We start from the raw sequence: 25,323 nt of genomic DNA, 5'->3' as shown, positions 1-25,323 counted from the left end.
AGGGGTAACTTCCTACTTGTATAGGGGGACGTCACACTTGCATAAAGTGAGGCAGATCGATTTGGTTCATTTTCAATTGAATTCAATAACTTATTTAGCTAGCTGATCAGTTATACAATACTTACTGGATACTAAGTTGAGGATGTGAGACCAGTCTCTGAATGAACTCATGTAAACCTGTTCTTCTTTGCTTGATAAACTCTAAAAAAAAGAAATGGACAATTTCATAAATATAATATTTGATATTGACCCGGTATCACAAATGAAAGGTAACCTACAGATACACGAGCAGATATGATAGAAAGTTTTTCTGGTGTAGTTTCATATCATCCGTAATCTAGTTTGTAATACCCAAATGAGCTCATTTGTTTACAATTTAAATAAAACAAAATACTTGGCTGAAGGTCAGTGGAAAACAGAGGGGTCTGTACTGAATTCTGATCTACTGAATACATTTTTATAATAGAGTGCAGTTACAGGCAGTATACTGTACTTTTATCAGATTAATCAATACGGTACCTGGGTCAAAGTTGTCCCCAAATATTCTCTTAGCTGGGATTTTCAAGTTCAAAGATGGAAATTGTTTCCTCAACTGCATAAATAGAAAAGACAGACAAATCAGATTATAGAAAGTATATATAAAAATAGATGTCACAGGGACCAAAATTACTCTCTACTTTCATTTTCCCAATGAATTACCTGATTTTCTAAATGTCAACTAAACATAAATCCCCACTCACAGCCTGAAAAATACTCCTTAAAACGTCAGATAAGATTCTATTTTGATTAAAATCGAGTTTTGCCCAGTTTAGTCAGCAGATCTCTGATGAAAAGGTTCAGTAAGAAAGGAAGCCTGGAGTCTCACGACAACATGCATTTATCACACTATAACACTTTCACTTACTGTGTTGTAGAGCTTGTCAAACTCTGCGTATCGCCTGAAGACAAACCACTCATGTCTTCCTACGTTGACCATCACTTTGTAAACCTGGACAAATGTAGAGGAAAACACATTTTAGTATAGACCTAGACAAACGACACCGATGCCCTACTTTCTACTGATAATAAACGCTCTCTAATAACCATTCTGTATAATGTCTATACAAGATATACTGCAGTCTGTAATACTGCCTGCTGAACAGCCGTTGCCACAGCAACACTATTATACTATACTCATTACTCACAGTGTAGCGCTTCTTCTTGTCCCTCTGCTCGTTGTAGCAGGGGATGCTGACATTGGGGAAGCTGGACTGCTCCTCCATCCTGAGCTGGAGCAGTCAGAGTTCAAAGATTTGAGGTCAAAGCGTAGGTCAGAGGTCAAGCCTCTCAGCACCCTTTCACAGCGTCCGGTCCTGGACAGAGCTCACGTGGACAACTGAACCATCCTCATCCTGGTTGACTGCTGTGGACAAGAGATGAGAGAGATGAGATTATACACTGAACAAAAATACACTGCTCAAAAAAACTAAGGGAACACTGAAATAACACATCCTAGATCTGAATGAATGAAATATTCTTATTAAATACTTTTTTCTTTACATAGTTGAATGTGCTGACAACAAAATCACACAAAAATGATCAATGGAAATCAAATGTGTCAACCCATGGAGGTCTGGATTTGGAGTCACACTCAAAATTAAAGTGGAAAACCACACTACAGGCTGATCCAACTTTGATGTAATGTCCTTAAAACAAGTCAAAATGAGGCTCAGTAGTGTGTGTGGCCTCCATGTGCCTGTATGACCTCCCTACAATGCCTGGGCATGCTCCTGATGAGGTGGCGGATGGTCTCCAGAGGGATCTCCTCCCAGACCTGGACTAAAGCATCCGTCAACTCCTGGACAGTCTGTGGTGCAACATGATGGATGGAGCGAGACATGATGTCCCAGATGTGCTCAATTGGATTCAGGTCTGGGGAACGGGCGGGCCAGTCCATAGCATCAATGCCTTCCTCTTGCAGGAACTGCTGACACACTCCAGCCACATGAGGTCTAGCATTGTCTTGCATTTGGAGGAACCCAGGGCCAACCGCACCAGCACATGGTCTCACAAGGGGTCTGAGGATCTCATCTCAGTACCAAATGGCAGTCAGGCTACCTCTGGCGAGCACATGGAGGGCTGTGCGGCCCCCCGAAGAAATGCCACCCCACACCATGACTGACTCACCGCCAAACCGGTCATGCTGGAGGATGTTGCAGGCAGCAGAACGTTCTCCACGGCGTCTCCAGACTCTGTCATGTCTGTCACATGTGCTCAGTGTGAACCTGCTTTCATCTGTGATGAGCACAGGGCGCCAGTGGCGAATTTGCCAATCTTGGTGTTCTCTGGCAAATGCCAAACGTCCTGCACGGTGTTGGGCTGTAAGCACAACCCCAACCTGTGGACGTCGGGCCCTCATACCACCCTCATGGAGTCTGTTTCTGACCGTTTGAGCAGACACATGCACATTTGTGGCCTGCTGGAGGTCATTTTGCAGGGCTCTGGCAGTGCTCCTCCTACCCCTCCTTGCACAAAGGTGGAGGTAGCGGTCCTGCTGCTGGGTTGTTGCCCTCCTACGGCCTCCTCCATGTCTCCTGAGTTACTGGCCTGTCTCCTGGTAGCGCCTCCATGCTCTGGACACTACGCTGACAGACACAGCAAACCTTCTTGCCACAGCTCGCATTGATGTGCCATCCTGGATGAGCTGCACTACCTGAGCCACTTGTGTGGGTTGTAGACTCCGTCTCATGCTACCACTAGAGTGAAAGCACCGCCAGCATTCAAAAGTGACCAAAACACCAGCCAGGAAGCATAGGAACTGAGAAGTGGTCTGTGGTCAACACCTGCAGAACCACTCCTTTATTGGGGGTGTCTGGCTAATTGCCTATAATTTCCACCTGTTGCCTATTCCATTTGCACAACAGCATGTGAAATGTATTGTCAATCAGTGTTGCTTCCTAAGTGGACAGTTTGATTTCACAGAAGTATAATTGACTTGGAGTTATATTGTGTTGTTTAAGTGTTCCCTTTATTTTTTTGAGCAGTGTATATATGCAACATGCAAGAATTTCAAAGATTTAACTGAGTTACAGTTCATTTAAGGAAATCAGTCAATTGAAATAAATGCAGTAGGTGTATAGCCAAATTCTCTAAAACGATATTGGCAGCGGCTTATGGTATAGAAATTAACATTCAATTATCTGGCAACAGCTCTGGTGGACATTCCTACAGTCATCATGCCAATTTCACACTTTAAAACTTGATACCTGTGGCGTTGTGTGACAAAACTGCACAATTTAAAGTGGCCTTTTACGGCCCCCAGCACAAGGCACACCTGTGTAATGATCACACTGTTTAATCAGCTTCTTGATATGCCATACCTGTCAGGTGGATGGATTATCTTGGCAAAGGAGAAATGGTCACTAACAGGTATGTAAACACATTTGTACACAAATGTTTTTTGGGTGCATGTGGAAAACTTCTGGGATATTTTATTTCAGCTCATGAAACATGGGACCAACACCTTACATGTTGCGTTTTATATTTTTGTTCAGTATAGAGGTACTATAGAGAAATTATACTGCACTCTATTCCATATGAGAGAATGAGCATACCTGCTCTATCATGCTACAGCTCTGCCCAGTTCTGCCTTCTGCCCTCATACATTGATCCTGCATGGAGCTGATTGCAGAGCACAGATTCTCAGCAGTTGTGGAGGGAGTTGTTGTTTGTAGCTACTAGCGTGACAGAGGAGAACTCACACTGTGGTCATTGAGCATCAACAGTAGGTTACCTCATCCTGGAAAGACAGACTATTAGGCTACGCTCCTACCCCCCCCAGTCTCTCCATGTTCTCTGTCGCCTACACGCCCACTTTATCCTGTTTAGTTCTTTACCTCATCTCACCACTATCCACCTCTTCTCATCCCCACATCACCTACTATCCACCTCTTCTCATCCCCACATCACCTACTATCCACCTCTTCTCTTCCCCACATCACCTACTATCCACCTCTTCTCATCCCCACATCACCTACTATCCACCTCTTCTCATCCCCACATCACCTACTATCCACCTCTTCTCATCCCCACATCACCTACTATCCACATCACCTACTATCCACCTCTTCTCATCCCCACATCACCTACTATCCACCTCTTCTCTTCCCCACATCACCTACTATCCACCTCTTCTCTTCCCCACATCACCTACTATCCACCTCTTCTCATCCCCACATCACCTACTATCCACCTCTTCTCATCCCCACATCACCTACTATCCACCTCTTCTCATCCCCACATCACCTACTATCCACATCACCTACTATCCACCTCTTCTCTTCCCCACATCACCTACTATCCACCTCTTCTCATCCCCACATCACCTACTATCCACCTCTTCTCTTCCCCACATCACCTACTATCCACCTCTTCTCTTCCCCACATCACCTACTATCCACCTCTTCTCATCCCCACATCACCTACTATCCACCTCTTCTCATCCCCACATCACCTACTATCCACATCACCTACTATCCACCTCTTCTCTTCCCCACATCACCTACTATCCACCTCTTCTCATCCCCACATCACCTACTATCCACATCACCTACTATCCACTTCTTCTCTTCCCCACATCACCTACTATCCACCTCTTCTCATCCCCACATCACCTACTATCCACCTCTTCTCAACCCCACATCACCTACTATCCACCTCTTCTCATCCCCACATCACCTACTATCCACATCACCTACTATCCACTTCTTCTCTTCCCCATCACCTACTATCCACCTCTTCTCATCCCCACATCACCTACTATCCACCTCTTCTCAACCCCACATCACCTACTATCCACCTCTTCTCATCCCCACATCACCTACTATCCACATCACCTACTATCCACTTCTTCTCTTCCCCACATCACCTACTATCCACCTCTTCTCATCCCCACATCACCTACTATCCACCTCTTCTCAACCCCACATCACCTACTATCCCACTTCTCATCCCCACATCACCTACTATCCACATCACCTTATCCTCTTCTCTCCCCACATCACCTACTATCCACCTCTTCTCATCCCCACATCACCTCCCACATCACCTACACCACCTCTTCTCTTCCCCACATCACCTACTATCCACCTCTTCTCATCCCCACATCACCTACTATCCACCTCTTCTCAACCCCACATCACCTACTATCCACCTCTTCTCATCCCCACATCACCTACTACCCATCACCTACTCCACTCTTCTCCCCCACATCACCTACTATCCACTTCTTCTCAACCCCACATCACCTACTATCCACCTCTTCTCATCCCCACATCACCTACTATCCACATCACCTACTATCCACCTCTTCCCCCCACATCACCTACTATCCACCTCTTCTCATCCCCATCACCTACTATCCACATCACCTACTATCCACTTCTTCTCCCCACATCACCTACTATCCACATTCTCCACCTCTATCCCCACATCACCTACTATCCACCTCTTCTCATCCCCACATCACCTACTATCCACCTCTTCTCATCCCCACATCACCTACTATCCACCTCTTCTCATCCCCACATCACCTACTATCCACCTCTTCTCATCCCCACATCACCTACTATCCACCTCTTCTCATCCCCACATCACCTACTATCCACCTCTTCTCATCCCCACATCACCTACTATCCACCTCTTCTCATCCCCATCACCTACTATCCACCTCTTCTCATCCCCACATCACCTACTATCCACTTCCTCTTCCCCACATTACCTACTACCCACTTCCTCTTCCCCACATCACCTACTACCCACTTCCTCTTCCCCACATTACCTACTACCCACTTCCTCTTCCCCACATCACCTACTATCCACCTCTTCTCATCCCCACATCACCTACTATCCACCTCTTCTCATCCCCACATCACCTACCCACATCACCTACTATCCACCTCTTCTCATCCCCACATCACCTACTACCCACTTCCTCTTCCCCACATTACCTACTACCCACTTCCTCTTCCCCACATCACCTACTACCCACTTCTTCTCATCCCCACATCACCTACTATCCACCTCTTCTCTTCCCCACATCACCTACTACCCACTTCCTCTTCCCCACATCACCTACTACCCACTTCTTCTCATCCCCACATCACCTACTATCCACCTCTTCTCTTCCCCACATCACCTACTACCCACTTCCTCTCTCCCCACATCACCTACTACCCACTTCCTCTTCCCCACATCACCTACTACCCACTTCTTCTCATCCCCACATCACCTACTATCCACCTCTTCTCATCCCCACATCACCTACTATCCACTTCTTCTCATCCCCACATCACCTACTATCCACTCACCTACTTCTCATCCCCACATCACCTACTATCCACCTCTTCTCATCCCCACATCACCTTATCCACCTCTTCTCATCCCCACATCACCTACTATCCACATCACCTACTATCTTTCTCATCCCCACATCACCTACTACCCACTTCTTCTCATCCCCACATCACCTACTATCCACCTCTTCTCATCCCCACATCACCTACTACCCACTTCTTCTCATCACCTACTATCCACCTCTTCTCATCCCCACATCACCTACTATCCACTTCTTCTCATCCCCACATCACCTACTACCCACCTCTTCTCATCCCCACATCACCTACTACCCACCTCTTCTCATCCCCACATCACCTACTATCCACCTCTTCTCATCCCCACATCACCTACTATCCACCTCTTCTCATCCCCACATCACCTACTATCCACCTCTTCTCATCCCCACATCACCTACTATCCACCTCTTCTCATCCCCACATCACCTACTATCCACCTCTTCTCATCCCCACATCACCTACTATCCACCTCTTCTCATCCCCACATCACCTACTATCCACCTCTTCTCATCCCCACATCACCTACTATCCACATCACCTCTTCTCTTCTTCCCCCACATCACCTACTATCCACCTTCTCATCCCCATCACCTACTATCCACCTCTTCTCATCCCCACATCACCTACTATCCACTTCTTCTCATCCCCACATCACCTACTATCCACTTCTTCTCATCCCCACATCACCTACTATCCACCTCTTCTCATCCCCACATCACCTACTATCTTCCATCTTCACCTCATCCACCTCTTCTCATCCCCACATCACCTACTATCCACCTCTTCTCATCCCCACATCACCTACTATCCACCTCTTCTCATCCCCACATCACCTACTATCCACCTCTTCTCATCCCCACATCACCTACTATCCACATCACCTCTTCTCATCCCCACATCACCTACTACCCACTTCTTCTCATCCCCATCACCTACTATCCACCTCTTCTCATCCCCACATCACCTACTATCCACCTTCTCATCCCCACATCACCTACTACCCACATCCCCATCACCTACTATCCACCTCTTCTCATCCCCACATCACCTACTATCCACTTCTTCTCATCCCCACATCACCTACTATCCACCTCTTCTCATCCCCACATCACCTACTACCCACCTTCTCATCCCCACATCACCTACTATCCACCTCTTCTCATCCCCACATCACCTACTATCCACTTCTTCTCATCCCCACATCACTTACTCCACTCCCATCCCCACATCACCTACTATCCACCTCTTCTCATCCCCACATCACCTACTATCCACCTCTTCTCATCCCCATCACCTACTATCCACCTCTTCTCATCCCCACATCACCTACTATCCACCTCTTCTCATCCCCACATCACCTACTATCCACCTCTTCTCATCCCCACATCACCTACTACCCACTTCTTCTCATCCCCACATCACCTACTATCCACCTCTTCTCATCCCCACATCACCTACTATCCACCTCTTCTCATCCCCACATCACCTACTACCCACTTCTTCTCATCCCCACATCACCTACTACCCACCTCTTCTCATCCCCACATCACCTACTACCCACTTCTTCTCATCCCCACATCACCTACTACCCACCTCTTCTCATCCCCACATCACCTAATATCCACATCACCTACTATCCACCTCTTCTCATCCCCACATCACCTACTATCCACCTCTTCTCATCCCCACATCACCTACTATCCACCTCTTCTCATCCCCACATCACCTACTATCCACCTCTTCTCATCCCCACCTACTATCCCCACATCACCTACTATCCACCTCTTCTTCTTCTCATCCCCACATCACCTACTACCCACTTCTTCTCATCCCCATCACCTACTATCCACCTCTTCTCATCCCCACATCACCTACTATCCACTCTTCTCATCCCCACATCACCTACTATCATCCCCACATCACCTACTATCCACCTCTTCTCATCCCCACATCACCTACTACCCACTTCTTCTCATCCCCACATCACCTACTATCCACTTCTTCTCATCCCCACATCACTCACTACTCCCACCTCTTCTCCCCATCACCTACTACCACTTCACCTACTACTACCCACTTCTTCTCATCCCCACATCACCTACTATCCACCTCCATCCCCATCACCTACTATCCACCTCTTCTCATCCCCACCTATCACCTATCCCCATCCACCTACTTCTTCTCATCCCCACATCACCTACTATCCACCTCTTCTCATCCCCACATCACCTACTACCCACTTCTTCTCATCCCCACATCACCTACTATCCACCTACTTCTCATCCCCACATCACCTACTATCCACTTCTTCTCATCCCCACATCACCTACTACCCACTTCTTCTCATCCCATCACCTACTATCACCTCTTCTCATCCCCACATCACCTACTATCCACCTCTTCTCATCCCCACATCACCTACTATCCACCTCTTCTCATCCCCACATCACCTACTATCCACCTCTTCTCATCCCCACATCACCTACTATCCACCTCTTCTCATCCCCACATCACCTACTATCCACCTCTTCTCATCCCCACATCACCTACTATCCACCTCTTCTCATCCCCACATCACCTACTATCCACCTCTTCTCATCCCCACATCACCTACTATCCACCTCTTCTCATCCCCACATCACCTACTATCCACCTCTTCTCATCCCCACATCACCTACTATCCACCTCTTCCCCACATCCCCACATCACCTACTATCCACCTCTTCTCTCCCCATCATCCACCTACCCATCTATCCACCTCTTCTCATCCCCACATCACCTACTATCCACCTCTTCTCATCCCCACATCACCTACTATCCACCTCTTCTCATCCCCACATCACCTACTATCCACCTCTTCTCATCCCCACATCACCTACTATCCACCTCTTCTCATCCCCACATCACCTACCATCCACCTCTTCTCATCCCCACATCACCTACCATCCACCTCTTCTCATCCCCACATCACCTACTACCCAGCTCTTCTCTTCTCTTCACACACTCCTGCTCGCCCCCTCCCCCCACACACTCCCGCTCGCATGCTGGGCCTGTGACATTCTCCCTGGCTCCTGTCACAGCATGGAGGACTGGGAGGTATTTATAGATAACCTTCCGCTGGCTCTTTGAAGTTTGAAGCACACAGGCTAGGTAGAGACCTGTAGGAAGCTGCCCAGTGGGATCCCCAAGACAGGAAGAGGTGCCATTGTAGTGAACACTCTAGAGAGGTAGTAGTAGCCTATTATGAAATCACCTTGAAGACCTGATTGAGAAAAGAGAATTTCATCAGCCTCAATCAAAGCCTATTGATGCCTTGAAACGGTATGGAGAAACCTCAATCAAACGCATTTTCTTCATGTTAAAATGTGTTAATGTTGATATGCTGCAAGGCTCAATATTAAATGTTCAATGTCTGCTTTAAAAAAATGTTACCCATCAACCAATAGGTGCCCTTCTTTGCAAGGCATTGGAAAACCTCCCTGGTCTTTGGTCGAATCCGTTTTTAGAAATTCACTGCTCGACAGAGACCTTACAGATAATTGTATGTGTGGGGTACAGAGATGAGGTAGTCATTAAAAAATCATGTTTAACACTTTTGCGGTCTATGCAACTTATTATGTGACTTGTTAAGCACAGTTTTACTCCTGAACTTATTTTGGCTTGCCATAACATTTCAGCTTTTTGTTTTTTTATTAATTTGTAAAAATGGCTAAAAACATAATTCCACTGACGTAAAATCTCAATTTAATAAATGTTAAATTCAGACCGTAACATAACAAACTGAAAAGTCAAGGGGTGTGAATACTTTCTGAAGGCACTGCACATGGGATCAGAGACCAGCAGCCTTCCATTGTCAATACCAGTGATAATAATTCATGTTATTTTGTGAAGTGGTTCCTTGCATCATACAACACAATTTTCAGTCACCTTTTTGGCCAACAGTGTTACAGAATTGGTATAAAAAAACTTTTTTTTTTGGGGGGGGGGGGCAAGTGACTTGAGCTTTCAGACATGTAATAAAAACAAATCAGTCCTAAGAAAGTTCATGTCAAGCACTATGCTGGTTAATTGCTGATCGTGTTGTGTCTGTTTTCCTGTTAGAAACAAAGCTTTTTGTTTGGTGGCGTGACACTGACTTGTCCTTTGTTTCATAGTGAGGTCAGCTGGCATGTTCAGTCATTTCTTTCAGCCCTTGCCATTCGGTGCTCAGTGTAGTCTACAACATGCTGGCTCTCTCTCACACAACAGCTCCCAGTAAACTGTGCTGTACTGAAAGTCTTGACAGAGAGATAATTCAACACTTCCCAGTAAACTGTGCTGTACTGAAAGTCTTGACAGAGAGATAATTCAACACTTCCCAGTAAACTGTGCTGTACTGAAAGTCTTGACAGAGAGATAATTCAACACTTCCCAGTAAACTGTGCTGTACTGAAAGTCTTGACAGAGAGATAATTCAACACTTCCCAGTAAACTGTGCTGTACTGAAAGTCTTGACAGAGAGATAATTCAACACTTCCCAGTTAACTGTGCTGTACTGAAAGTCTTGACAGAGAGATAATTCAACACTTCCCAGTAAACTGTGCTGTACTGAAAGTCTTGACAGAGAGATAATTCAACACTTCCCAGTAAACTGTGCTGTACTGAAAGTCTTGACAGAGAGATAATTCAACACTTCCCAGTAAACTGTGCTGTACTGAAAGTCTTGACAGAGAGATAATTCAACACTTCCCAGTAAACTGTGCTGTACTGAAAGTCTTGACAGAGAGATAATTCAACACTTCCCAGTAAACTGTGCTGTACTGAAAGTCTTGACAGAGAGATAATTCAACACTTCCCAGTAAACTGTGCTGTACTGAAAGTCTTGACAGAGAGATAATTCAACACTTCCCAGTAAACTGTGCTGTACTGAAAGTCTTGACAGAGAGATAATTCAACACTTCCCAGTAAACTGTGCTGTACTGAAAGTCTTGACAGAGAGATAATTCAACACTTCCCAGTAAACTGTGCTGTACTGAAAGTCTTGACAGAGAGATAATTCAACACTTCCCAGTAAACTGTGCTGTACTGAAAGTCTTCACAGAGAGATAATTCAACTCACGTAGTAGTAAAGATGCATAAAGGGAGAAAGCCTCTTAAAATGCACAAGTGCAACTGAGAGACCTTCAGTTCCAGTCCCCCCCCCCCTCCCATCACACCCACAAAGAGCAGAGCAGAGAGCCCATAGGCTTGACTGGGATATTATAAACAAATATTCTCCCACTGGGCTTGTTTCAAAATCAAATCATGCAAGCAAGGCAAAATGACTGAGCATCCCGAGGCAGAACCGCTTTTTAACATTCCAGAAATACTTTTGTTCAAATGAACCTAAGCTATAACATACTCCTTCATCTGGAATGCAGAACATAAAGTCCTGACCAATCCGTATCCTCAAACCAATATCACAAGAACAATCACATAAGGGTAAAGTAGAGGTTAAGTTCGTGTTCAGGGGTTTTAGGTCACTAAATAAATACATTTTCTGTTTAATGTATCATCACATTCAGAAAACAAACACATTCACTGCTGATCGCCAGATGTTGCACGCCACGTTACAACACTGGGCTTGAATTAACTTGTGCTGACAAGCTCAAATATGTTACTATCAAAAATAGCCCTCTTCCTGGTTTGTTCAAACACACACATCCTTGCCTGTGGAAAATCCTCTGAGGATGTTGAACAACCTGAATGGCATTATCATAAGTCTCAGCAGCCCGATGTGTCTTGTCAGCGGTCAGACCTAGAGGTCAGGAAACTCTGGATAAACAGCAGTGAAAGACCAGCCATGTCAGCTGCTGTAGACATTGGGGGACATAGCCTGACTAAACAAGAGTGTCCTCTTTTCTGCTGGTATAAAAGAATGGAAATGCAGTACAAGGATGGCCATGGAAATAGGCATTTGACTTTACTGAGCCATTTCAATTGCTGTGTTTATGAATAGGACTGTGTTGTTTAATTGGTGAGAGATCTATTTGTTATGCAACAGTCTGGATTATTTCTGAAGGACCAACTACGCCATTGTTAGCCAGTGGGCTATAAATTCACACAGACACTCATCTACAATAGACAAACATCCTCCCAGGGAAGAATTGATAATGACAAAGCTTTCTCTAAAAAAAAAGGAAGAGCGAGAAAGCATCTGGACTAATGCCTAACCAGCAGTCCAATACAGACACCTCAAACCTTCAGTGTTGATTAACAAACAACACTGGCTGTCCACAGCTAGCTGAGGAACTCTGTACTACTACTACTACTACTACTACTACTACTACTACTACTACTACTACTACACACTCACATAACTTCTCCTCTTAACTCTACTTCTCAGGCTTGGGAAGTATGGCTGTAAACAGCACCACTGAGAACTAACAGAACAGAACTTGATGAGTGAAACTACAGTATTTGGACACTGGCGCATTTAGTCTGCAAATAGGCCTAACAGTTGAAAATATAGAACTGACATTGGTGTATTGAGACTGGTGGATCTATCACACGGCAGTCATTTTAGGGTGTGTTTCCTGCCACCCCCTCATTCATGGTTATGTTTAACAAACCATACAACTCTGAACATTTTACAAACACACATTTACTGGAAAAACTGTGCAGATGCAACATTTTGTAACAGAATTTCAGTAAAATCTCCTTCAGTTTAAAAAAAAAGTTTTCCAAAAAAGATATGTTCTGAATTAAGTTTCAACTATGTCTTCATAAAGAATGGGGTGTCAGCTATGGTGTGACACATTGACTTTGAAAACATCTCTTTGGCTTATTAAACAGTAAGTGAAGTGGATTTACACCCAGTAACAGAATTGCTGTAATTTAATTTCTTCCCTTGGGTCCCTGATCTGTACTACATAGAAATGCATAATTGTATATATGAATGTCATTCTTTTCATGGTGATGTATCCTAAATAGGTACACAAAAGGTACAAATATGCAATATTATCCTTTGCATATTTGGGTATTATTCTACACCCTGGGTAATTGTTTTAATGAGCTCTGCCCCCAAACAAGACCAAATTTGGTTGATCCAGACTGGACCAAATCTGAACCAATCATAGATGTCTATGTTTCACAATTTTGGACATCAAAGTACAAATACAGTAGAGTACAGTAGAGTTCAGTACACTAGAGCACAGCACACTAGAGTGCAGTACAGTGTACTCAGCTCTAGTGTGCTCTGCTATGTACTCTACCTTTCTTAACTGTACTCTACTGTGCTTTAATGTACTGTGAACCCAATTGTGGTTTGTGAACATTGATTTCCCATTTCAGCCAATTGTATTTCGGAAACTCCGTTACCGATTTTTCATACATTTTTTTTCGGTAACGGAATTTATATAAGTAAAATAATATATATATATATAACTAATTAATAGGTTTTCCTTTACCTGTTACTTCTGTCAACTTTCATTACCCTCCCTCCTCATGAGGGAGAAAAATGTGAAATTATCTTAAAGAGATTTGGGTTTTTGGTACTGGAATTTCAAGGTACAATGTTTCCTAAACTTGCAGAAGGCATAAAATGTATCCAAAAATAAACGTACTGTAAGTGTTGATAGAAGTTGGCAGGGTTCTTTACTTCAACAGTATTGTCTTTTGATGTATTTATAATACCTTTTAATACTTTGCTGGTAGATGTTTTCCATCTGTTTGACCAGATAGCAAAGCCTTTGCTTATTCCAAATGTGTAGGATGGAAAAAGGTTTTTTAAAATGTATAGCTTAAATAAAAAATTAAATAAAAAGACAATTTTCAATTGACATGCTCCTATGAACTTCACATGCTGGTGCTCATGGGTCCTTTTACATGGAAATGCCCAAATACAATACCCCCAGAAAACACCCTGGTTTTCTTGTTACACAATTGCATGGCTCTGCACCTACGCATTCCTGCTGTAGCCTAACAAGTGGTTACATTGTAGCCTAGAGTTAATCTACGACTGTATAGAAATAAAGTCCCATAACAAGGCTATAGTCTCAACATGGAACACTCATGTGAAATTACAAGTGGAAAAGTACACCGAGATGTCTTCACATTGACTAACTGGCTGTGGAAAGGAAGTTAAAACAAACATGAGGATGTTCCATGAACAGACAGAGACATACGGGAAAGAACAGGATAAAATAGTTTCGTTTCTTAGTGGAACAACTTTTGAGAGAGAGAGAGAGCGCTGGACGTTTTGTTTATGCTTTAAATTAGACAGTTCTAGCAGAAGAAAAAGTTACGTAATGACAATTTTCAACAGATTTATGTCTGTATATGGCTCACAGTTGGAAGGAAACGATAAGGGTTGTTGCAAAGATCCTGCACGACAACAGTACAGAAAAGTATAAATGTGAATGTACCTTATTTTGTCGGGTTTTTAATCCAACTAACTCCAATGGCGTGTTGCGCTGAAGGCAAAGGAATGTGTCAGTAAAAAATGGAGCAAAATCCAGTGAGTTTGACTCAATTATTTAGGATGAAAATTCAAAGTCACAGCCTGTACTTTCTAATACCATTCTGAGCGTCTGTCAAGGGGTAGCTCGAAGCAGGAAACATCAAGACGTTTGTCCTGCAAGTTCCAATGAAATTAGTCACGGGACCACACACATAAAGAGGCTGAAAACATTGAGGTGGAAACTGCAGCAAACAGTTACCCCTAGCGGTGGAACGTGGGCAGGGCCACAACCGCGTTGTTCCATGTGAAATTAGTACCGCACGTCCCTCTGTGACATGAGATTTACAGCCCACTCACTCACTGTACAGTATGTATGTAGAGCGTAATCTTTAATGTCCATTTGTCCGTCTGTTTGTTAATTCCCGGTAACTTTTGTTATATTGTATTCGTTTATATTCTATTCTATTGTATTATATTCAGTTATGTTCTATTCTATTATTTGATAGTACTTGGACATCCTTTTGCTCTAACCATCTAGCAGGTGTCCCTTCCGCTCCTGAAACTGCCTTTACACGTTTGAAGGTACTGACATCATGACTGTGACTGAAGGTTGACCTCTTCATGGAGGCGTTGTGAGGGAAGAGAACGGTCCTGCAGGTGTTACGCCCCTGAAAACAGGGGAGAAATAATCACGAGAGTGATACGGTGTTGTATTCTCAAGTCAACATTTAGTTCACTTTTCAATGTATAACAGGCTATGAATATGTCATTTAACCTGTCACACAGGCTGCAGCTGTATCTTGAGGTCTGCATCAAAGTGCTCAAGGAAAGTGGACGTCTGCCAAGGAACTATACAGGGTCCTGACCTCCTCTTCAGGAAATATTGACTCATCTAACAGATATTTCCTACTACCGGTAATAGTGGATACATCTAGCCTACTCATCATCACTTAATGAATGAATGTTCATGATGATAAATACCACACTTCTTTCCATGTAAGTACAGTGATACTGGCTGGCTGGCTGACACAAGTATTCCCATGGGCATAATGGTGGCCCTTCTATGTAGGCCTATCGGTGGAAATCTATGGAGATTGGGTTCAACCGAAGTAGGCATTTGTATTGTAATAAATTTGTTTTGGAAAGAGATCAAGAAATAGGTATATTCACTAATTATTACACTACCGTTCAAAAGTTTGGGGTCACTTAGAAATGTCCTTGTTTTTGAAAGAGAAGCAATTTTTTTTGTCCATTAAAATAACATCAGATTGATCAGAAATACAGTGTAGACACTGGTCATGTTGTAAATGACTATTGTAGCTGGAAACAGCTGATTTTTTAAATGGAATAGGTGTACATAGGTGTGCAGAGGCCCATTATCAGCAACCATCACTCGTGTGTTCCAATGGCACGTTGTGTTAGCTAATCCAAGTTTATCATTTTTAAAAGGCTAATTGATCATTAGAAAAACATTTTGCAATTATGTTAGCACAGCTGAAAACTGTTGTGCTGATTAAAGAAGCTATAAAACTGGCCTTCTTTAGACTAGTTGAGTATCTGGAGCATCTGCATTTGCGGGTTCGATTGCAGGCTCAAAATGTCCAGAAACAAAGACCTTTCTTCTGACTCGTCAGTCTATTCTTGTTCTGAGAAATGAAGGCTATACCATGCAAGAAATTGCCAAGAAACTGAAGATCTCGAACAACGCTGTGTACTACTCCCTTCACAGAACAGCACAAACTGGCTCTAACCAGAATAGAAAGAGGAGTGGGAGGCCCCGATGCACAACTGAGCAAGAGGACAAGTACATTAGAGTGTCTAGTTTGAGAAACAGATGCCTCACAAGTCCTCAACTGGCAGCTTAGAGGACAACTCTAATGAACTTGTCCTGTTGCACAGTTGTGCATCGGGGCCTCCCACTCCTCTTTCTATTCTGGTTAGAGACAGTTTGTGCTACAAAAAATACATTTTGTGCAACAACAAAGACATTTCTAAGTGACCCCAAACGTTTGAATGGTAGTGTAGATCCATAATACAGTACATGTAGGCCTACAGTTGTTCAGATCATGTAATGTATGTCACAAAGTATTTGTACACAAGGGGGCAGCAGGACACCATTTGAAATAGAGCTGTCATTCCACGGCTGTTGTTATGCATGCAGAAGGGCACACTGTCTGCCAGCCTCTGTTAATTAATACTACAGTAGGCCTAATGTTTTGTTCTGCATTGAACATAACTTGAATATTGTTGTTATTGTAAAAAAAACATGTTATAAATACTTATCTTTTACCTTCATAATCGTCTATATTTTTACAACAGGTTTGTATGATGATTGTAGAATGGACAGATAAAAAAATATATATAGGTTTTTATCACCACAATACTGTCGTATTAATTGTCACAATGTTGATTTGCGCTCAAAGCGAAGGGCTCTTTTGGAGCGCTCCCCTGATTCTAACCAATCAGGTGCGAGGCCGCCTGCGCAGATTCAAACACCCTTCTAGAAGGAGGCTGGGCGAGAGATTCGGCGGGATCGACAAAATCTGAATGCGAAAATAACAAAATAGAAGTACAGTGGGAGGGAGAACAGTGTGTAGCCTACAAGGCAGGTTAGCTAGCTATATATGTTCACATCCTATTCGATCGGATATTGACATTGCATGCATCGCGGTGACATGCAAAATATAAGGAGATGCGTTTTTATTTACGATTGCACACAATTCCTACAACAAGAAAGAGTTTGACATGAAAGTGAACCGCTAGCTAACCAGCGAAAGTGTGGCACTGTATTTTAGGCTACTGTCTGAAAATAAACTGGAAGATGACAGACATCGGACTGTATGGATAACTGTCCATGGAGATAATCTAATTCGCTTTTATATGGATTTTAGACAAACTACAAATAGAGGATTTCTTATTTGAAAAGCTTTGATCAGCTGTCATTATGGCCAACATAAAGTCGCGCAGGTAGGTGACACATTGCTGCTAAATCTGTAGTTCATTTGGCTGCGTACAAGCTACATTTGAATGGTTTTCAGATATGATACAAAAATGTTGCAACAAAATAGCTATAGTAAAGATGCAATTCATAGTGAAACCCATTGCTCAGGCATGGCATTATATTGAGCCAGATGTCACGTTGATCGTTGACACATCACGAGCACCTGCTCACGGTCACATAACGTGTTAGTTAGATATTGAAATACAGTAGGCTACAGCAAATTACAGCCTAGTTAGGATTCTAAAGGTTAATTAATATAGTTGAATGAATTCCATCAATACTTTATTTAGCTGGATGTTTGTGCAAAATGTATGGGAATAGAACAGTCATAAAAGTGCATGTGGCACTCTTCAGTGAATAACCAAAGCATGTCGCGAGCTTGTGAACCAGCACAGCTGTTTGAGTTGCTTATTTTGTAGTAGACTAGGCTATGTCCCTTTTGGTCATGCTAACTTTGATAAAACAAATAAAAAACGTTGATTTGAGTTGTTCGGTGGGTTATGTAACTGCTTTGGTCTGTATTGTATTTTGTTGCTCAATTCAACACCCATTCATTGCCATCTTTCCCTCGAACAGAAAACATGGCTGACAGTCTGAGATGTGGTCTTGGCTAGAAGAGATCCAACTTTCGTAAAATTAACGTCAAAAGTTAGTTTTTTTGGGGGAATTTTAGCTAACCCAAGCTCTTTTTCTAACCTTCACCTAATTATCCTAACCGGATACGTTAATTCTCCGAACCTGCTGCATTGTTGCGTAAATTCTCCTAACCTGCTACGAAAAGTCAAATGTGACGTTAATTTGACAAAAATTGGATCCCTTCTTAGCCATTACCGTGAGACGTAGCACGAGTAAGACTATTGAACAGATAGAGCACTTGCTATTTTCATCTAAGGCTACAGAAAAAATATATTAGATGGCCCAGCCCTCTGTTGTTTTAGTATGGACATTATTGTTCAAGGGAAATAAAATATATGTATTGATTTAGAAAAAAAACATAGTCCAACATAGGATTGTGATTGTTTTGTGCACCATTCTGCCACATTGTGTGGGTACATGTTTGGAAAATCCCCTATAACAGAGAGTCACATAAAATGGTAAACAGAGACTGTAGGCTAGGCATCTAAAAGATGTCTATTGTTTTCACAAATCAGATTTAGTTTGTTAATTATATATATGAAAAATAATGTATATAGGATAATCAGAGCACGAATGTATTAATTTATGGAGATATTTTCCCTCTGAGGTAAGGCTAGAATGACACAGCTGTGTGTTATTAGTATTTGTGAATTTGAGCCTGATTTTTAAAAAATGTACTAGGCACGTCAGTTAAGAACAAGTTCTTATTTTCAATGATGGCCTAGGAACAGTGGATTAACTGCCTTGTTCAGGGGCAGAATGACAGATTGGGGATTTGATCTGGCAACCTTTTGGTTACTAGTCCAACGCTCTAACCACTAGGCTACCTGCCGCCCTGGATGGCTGAATTAACTATTGATTTATAGGCTGATTGGAGCCTGCTAACTGCCCTTAAACACACAAACACGACAATGACGTAATTTCCATCTGAACGAACAACTCGGTGGCGTGTGCGTATCCCTCCACCCTCTACCCCTCCTAGACCCTACCCCCTCGGTGTGCCCCATCTGGTGGTGATAGGGGAAGGCCAGGGTGGTGGAGGATGGTCCTTTCTACCTCTCCCTCTGCTTTACATTTCACATGGAAGTTCAAGTTTGAATTGAAGAAACCTGTGGGAACACAGTCTACAAAGGCCATTATTTCAGTTTGATATTTTATTCACATAATAAATGAGGCATTGAAAAAGCATATGAAGAATATGACATGCTTTATTTAGAAAATATATTTTTGTGCATTCGCCAACATTGTACACAAATTACGTAGGTATTACACATAGATTAAGATGACTTTAGTAGTCTATGAAGAAGTTGTTTGAGAGAACGTAAGACTCGGCACAGTACTGGCTCAGGCACCTTGGCCAAGTTCTTATATAAGAGATCATACCAATCCCCCTGAGTCGATTTTGAAACTCCTGTTTAATTCAGCCTGGACCGTTAGGTCTGACCTATTAGTTTAGCCACACCCCGGGCCTGCCTCCTTGCAGCCCGCGCCACTCACACACACACACACACACACACACACACACACACACACACACACACACACACACACACACACACACACACACACACTTTATGCCACACACCTAGATATTACAAAGAGCCTGTTTATGTGGGAGCACACACCCTGGGCTCAGACCCACTTCCACCTCTCTCTTTCCTGTAGTGAGGGAATTATGCTGAAATTCAATTGGCATGTCCCAGTCACCACTGAAGAAGCTCTTTCATCACAGGCCAGTACTGGAAACCTGTGGGAGGCCTTGTTTTCCTCACCACAGTGTGTGTGTTCGAATGTGTACAGCATGTGTACATGTTAGAGTGTTTGAATGTGTGTGCGTGTGTGTGTGCATCTGCTGTGCTGGTGGCGCATGTGAGTGTGCATTTCAGAGACAAAAACAACAGAGCCATATTTAGGAACTTCATACTTTGACCTTCTTTAGAGAGGGGAGAAAGACTGCTGTAAATCCACCCAACATTTCATCGAAACCAGGAGGATGGCATCAGGCTGAATGTGAAAAAAAAATGCAATGAACAGAGATTAAATTCCTTATTTTACATGTACGAGATGCATGTTAATCCTACAAAATATATTTACAGTACCAGTCAAAAGTTTGGACACACCCACTCAAGGGTTTTTCTTAATTTTTTACTATTTTCTACATTGTAGAATAATAGTGAAGCCAACATAACTATGAAATAACACATATGGAATCATGTAGTAACCAAAAAAAGTGTTAAACAAATCAAAATATATTTTATATTTAAGATTCTTCAAAATAGCCACCCTGTGTTGTGATGACAGCTTTGCACACTTGGCATTTTCTCAACCAGATTCATGAGGTAGTCACCTGGAATGCATTTCAATTAATAGGTGTGTCTTGTTTAAAGTTAATTTGTGGAATTTCTTTCCTTCTTAATGCGTTTGAGCCAATCACTTGTGTTGTGACAAGATAAGAGGGTATACAGAAGATAGCCCAAGTCCATATTATGGCAAGAACAGCTCAAATAAGCAAAGAAAAACGAGAGTCCATCATTACTTTAAGACATGAAGGTCAGTCAATGCGGAACATTTCAAGAATTTTGAAAGTTTCTTCAAGTGTAGTTGCAAAAACCATCAAGCGCAATGATGAAACTGGCTCTTATGAGGACCGCCACAGGGAAGGAAGACCTCTGCTGCAGAGGATACGTTCATTAGAGTTACCAGCCTCAAATTGCAGCCCAAATAAATGCTTCATAGAGTTCAAGTAACAGACACATCTCAACATCAACTGTTCAGAGGAGACTGTGTGAATCAGGCCTTCATGGTTGAATTGCTGCAAAGAAACCACTAGTAAAGGACCAATAAGAAGTAGAGACTTGCTTAGGCCAAGAAACACGAGCAATGGACATTAGACCAGTGTAAATCTGTCCTTTGGTCTGATGAGTCCAAATTTGAGATTTTTGGTTCTTCATGTCTTTGTGAAACGCAGAGTAGGTGAACGGATGTTCTCAGCATGTGTGGTTCCCACCGTGAATTATGGAGGAGGAGGAGCTTTGCTGGTGACACTGTCAGTGATTTATTTAGAATTCAAGGCACACTTAACCAGCATGGCTACCACAGCGTTATGCAGCGATATGCCATCCCATCTGGTTTGCATTTAGTGGGACTATCATTTGTTTTTCAACAGGACAATGACCCAACACCCCTCGAGGGCTCCTTCAAGACTGTTGCAAAAACATTCCAGGTGAAGCTGGTTGAGAGAATGCAAAGAGTGTGCAAAGCTGCCATCAAGGCAAAGGGTGGCTACTTTGATGAATCTAAAATATTGTTTGATTTGTTTAACACTTTATTTTTTCTTTATTTAACTAGGCAAGTCAGTTAAGAATAAATTCCTGTTTTCAATGACGGCCTAGGAACAGTGGGTTAACTGCCTGTTCAGGGGCAGAACGACAGCTCGGTTACTAGTCCACCACTCTAACCACTAGGCTACTCTGCCGCCCTTTCGGTTACTACATGATTCCATATGTGTTATTTCGTAGTTTTGATATCTTTACTATTATTCTACCATGTAGAAAATAGTAAAAAATGAAGAAACCCCCCTGAATGAGTGGGTGTGTCCAAACTTTTGACTGGTACTGTATATCTAAACATTCACACCACATTGTGCTCTTCTGAATGCAGCCCCTGTCCTTCAGTCTCTGGGATTGTATGGGGCTGTGGCTGGCCTTGGAATCAGTCAATTGCATGTAGGCCCATATTATGTTACTTATCTAACTTCAGACTCTTATTTGACAATATCTGGAATGCAATGAGACCAATAACTCAGTATGTCTCTGTTGACAGCTGTGGTGTAGATGAATTACATTGCTCTGGTTCTGGTGCGTCTCAGCCGTTGGAACAGTGTCAGTGTGAACTTGCTCTGTGATTACTCTGGGTAACCACTGTCCTCAACCCTCCTCCCTGTCTGTTTATTAGATGTTCTACCCCTGGCACAACGTGACGCCATGAAGGAAGTGTTGCCCAGCAACAAGACATTTCTATGGACAGAGCTAAGTGTGCACAACTACTTTCTCTGGTGGCAGAGTTTCACATTGGAGAAGGGAAAGCTGTGTCCACTATTACAGCTTTTTGCTGTCTTGATTAAATCTTATAGATTGTGAGTTATAGGTGTTTAAGTTGGCCCTATTTTCCTAAAATCAACATTCGAGGCAAAAAGGGACAGTTGTGTGAAGGTGGATTTGCCCCCAAAAAGGCAACAGTTGTTTCACTATACCCAATAAGACTAGCTTTTACCCTTTTACCACCTAGGTATAGAGGCAGTCTGCCACAGTCAGGGTTGGCATCATAATGCCTAATCTAGCAGGGAACAAGGGACGGCTAGGCTACTCTAATTATGGTCAGGAATGTTCTGTTTAATATGAGTCTCAACTCTGTTTCCGTCTCTGCACGCCACGTACTGAGACTACTGCCAATCCTGCTTCACCATGAATGACTGCCTGCTCGATCCATTGACTTCTGATTCAGTTTGAAATTGGACGGTTATTTGTAATTGGCTATCAGTGGGTTGGCGCTGTATGTGACTCAGTTGTGGCATGAATGATGTATTGTTCCTGCTTGTGTCTTTTTATGTTTTATTGATGTCACTAGTTCTGAGTCCACCCTGTAAAATTGTGTCATGATTATGCCAATGCTCTTGTTTTACTTAAGTGGCTGTGTTGATTAGTGATTGACTATAATGAAATGTAAAGAGAGCAATAAATAAGAGTATCTCTCTCCCTTTTTCCTCTACCTCTCCATCTCTCCTTTTTCAGTGAGTCTGAGGATGAAGATCTACACTCCACAGATCCTGAGAGTAAGGACAAGAGCAAAGACAAGAAGATACTGTGCAAAGGCAAATGGTCTCGCGATGAGGTGGGCTAATTCTATAAGAGGCATATGAGCGGGCCAGTTTGGTCAAGTGTGCTAGTTACTTTATTGCGCTCACTGTTGAACCATTATTTACTGGACCTGTCTTGCATTGTTTTAGTGTTCAAATGGATTGAGAATAGCATGTGCATGAAAGTGTGCTGTGGTCCAACAGTCTGTTTGTTTATAAATGTATTGTCTGCAGCAATCTGCTGCTTTTCTATGGCATGATATGTAGGAAGCCCTATTGTGTCCCCTGCTAAAAAAAAGTGTAAAGGGCGTTTACCTTATGGAAGCACTGAGGATGAAGGGAGTGTCTCAGGAAGGTTGGCTCCTGACTGTCTCTTTCTGACCCCCCCCCACCCCCCTTCTCGCTGCAGGACGATAGGCTGAAGAAGTTAGTGGAGCAGCATGGAGCAGACTCCTGGAAATTAGTAGCTAATAATTTTCAAGTAAGTAAAACATTTTTCCCCTTAATCATTACACACTGTTAGAACATGGTGTTAAAATACAAAGCTTTCTGTAATAAGCATAGTAACACACTAACAAAAATCATGTCTATATACGTGTATTGATGATATGTAATAGCAATGGGGGGAAATGCAGGAAAACTAATCTGTTTTACCTCATTTCTACCAACATCACCTGTGCAACTAGAGGTGAAAAAAATGGACCTTTACTCCACACACATACCTCTCTCTCGCCCTCCATTTGGCAAATCTGACCATAACTCTATCCTCCTGATTCCCGCTAACAAGCAAAAACTCCTCAAACAGTAAGTACCTGTGTCCCGCTCAATACGGAAGTGATCCGATGAATTGTATGTTAAGCTGCAGGACTGTTTCGCTATCACAGATTGGAATATTTTCTGGGATTCATCTGGTGGCATTGAGGAGTTTACCATATCAGTTACCGGTTTCATTAATAAGTGCATCAACGACGTCGACCCTACAGTGACTGTACGTGCATATCCCAACCAGAAGCCATGCATTACAGGCAACATCCGCACTGAGCTAAAGGCTATAGCTGCCGCTTTGAAGGAGTGGGGCACTAACCCGGCCGTTTATAAGAAATCCCACTACGGCCTCCGATTGAACCATCAAACAGGCAGAGCGTCAATACAGGACTAAGATCGAATCCTACTACACCAGCTCTCACGCTCGTCAGGTGTGGCAGGGCTCGCAAACAATCATGAATAACAAAGGGAAACTCAGCCGCAAGCTGCCCAGTGACACAAGCCTACCTGATGAGCTAAATGCCTTCTATGCTCACTTCAAGGCAAGGAGCACTGAAACATGCATGAGAGCACCAGCTGTTCCGGACGGCTGTGTGACTATGCTCTCCGTGGCCGATGTGAGTAAGACCTTTAAACAGGTTAACATTCACAAGCACGCAGGGCAAGATGGATTACCAAGACGCATACTCAGAGCATGTGCAGACCAGCTGGCAAGTGTCTTCACTGACGTTTTCAACCTCTCCCTGATCCAGTCTGTAGTACCTACATGTTTCAAGCAGACGACCATAGTCCCTGTCTAAATTACTATTTCCCTTTAGCACTCACATCTGTAGCCATGAAATGCTTTGAGAGGCTGGTCATGGCGCACATCAACACCATCATCCCAGACTTCCTGGATGACGCAATATCTATATCACTCCACACTACCCTTTCCCACCTGGACAAAAGGAACACCTATGTGAGAATGCTGTTCATTGTCTACAGCTCAGCGTTCAACACCATAGTGCCCTCCAAGCTGATCACTAAGCTAAGGACCCTAAGACTGAACGCCTCCCTCTGCAACTGGATCCTGGACTTCCTGATGTGCCGCCGCCAAGTGGTGAGGGTAGGCAACAACACATCCTCCACACTGACCCTTAACACGGGGGCCCCTTAGGGGTACATGCTTAGTCCCTTCCTGTACTCCCTGTTCACCCACGACTGTGTGGTCGCTCACGAATCCAACACCATCATAAGTTTGCTGACAAAACTACGG

The 25,323-nt window shown here is 43.2% G+C and overlaps 2 protein-coding genes across 5 annotated transcripts in view; one reads left to right on the top strand and one right to left on the bottom strand.

Annotated features, from left to right (window-relative positions):
- Nucleotides 1–15,011, bottom strand: part of sgk3 (serum/glucocorticoid regulated kinase family member 3) — a 34,326-nt gene extending 19,315 nt beyond the window's left edge. Inside the window, exons 1-6 of one of the 2 annotated variants that reach the window (XM_035755094.2) lie at nucleotides 14,930–15,011; nucleotides 14,777–14,824; nucleotides 1,185–1,402; nucleotides 905–988; nucleotides 520–592; nucleotides 126–201 (exon numbers count right to left, since the gene is read on the bottom strand). In XM_035755094.2, coding sequence (XP_035610987.1) covers nucleotides 126–201; nucleotides 520–592; nucleotides 905–988; nucleotides 1,185–1,262 — 311 coding nt within the window. In that variant the 5' untranslated portion in view covers nucleotides 1,263–1,402; nucleotides 14,777–14,824; nucleotides 14,930–15,011. Of the gene's footprint in view, nucleotides 1–125; nucleotides 202–519; nucleotides 593–904; nucleotides 989–1,184; nucleotides 1,403–14,776 lie in introns of both variants that reach the window. The other variant, XM_035755105.2, reaches the window with a different exon arrangement.
- Nucleotides 15,012–17,353: 2,342 nt separating this feature from the next.
- The window catches only part of LOC118370190 (myb-related protein A-like), a 30,698-nt gene continuing 22,728 nt past the window's right edge, over nucleotides 17,354–25,323 (top strand). For all 3 annotated transcript variants that reach the window (XM_052503158.1, XM_052503155.1, XM_052503151.1), the window contains exons 1-3: nucleotides 17,354–17,778; nucleotides 23,239–23,338; nucleotides 23,713–23,784. In XM_052503158.1, coding sequence (XP_052359118.1) covers nucleotides 17,756–17,778; nucleotides 23,239–23,338; nucleotides 23,713–23,784 — 195 coding nt within the window. In that variant the 5' untranslated portion in view covers nucleotides 17,354–17,755. The remainder of the gene's footprint in view (nucleotides 17,779–23,238; nucleotides 23,339–23,712; nucleotides 23,785–25,323) is intronic.

The sequence above is a fragment of the Oncorhynchus keta genome, chromosome 4, assembly GCF_023373465.1.
Source record: "Oncorhynchus keta strain PuntledgeMale-10-30-2019 chromosome 4, Oket_V2, whole genome shotgun sequence".
Classification (NCBI taxonomy): Eukaryota; Metazoa; Chordata; class Actinopteri; order Salmoniformes; family Salmonidae; genus Oncorhynchus; species Oncorhynchus keta.
This window is presented reverse-complemented; position numbering and strand designations above follow the sequence as displayed.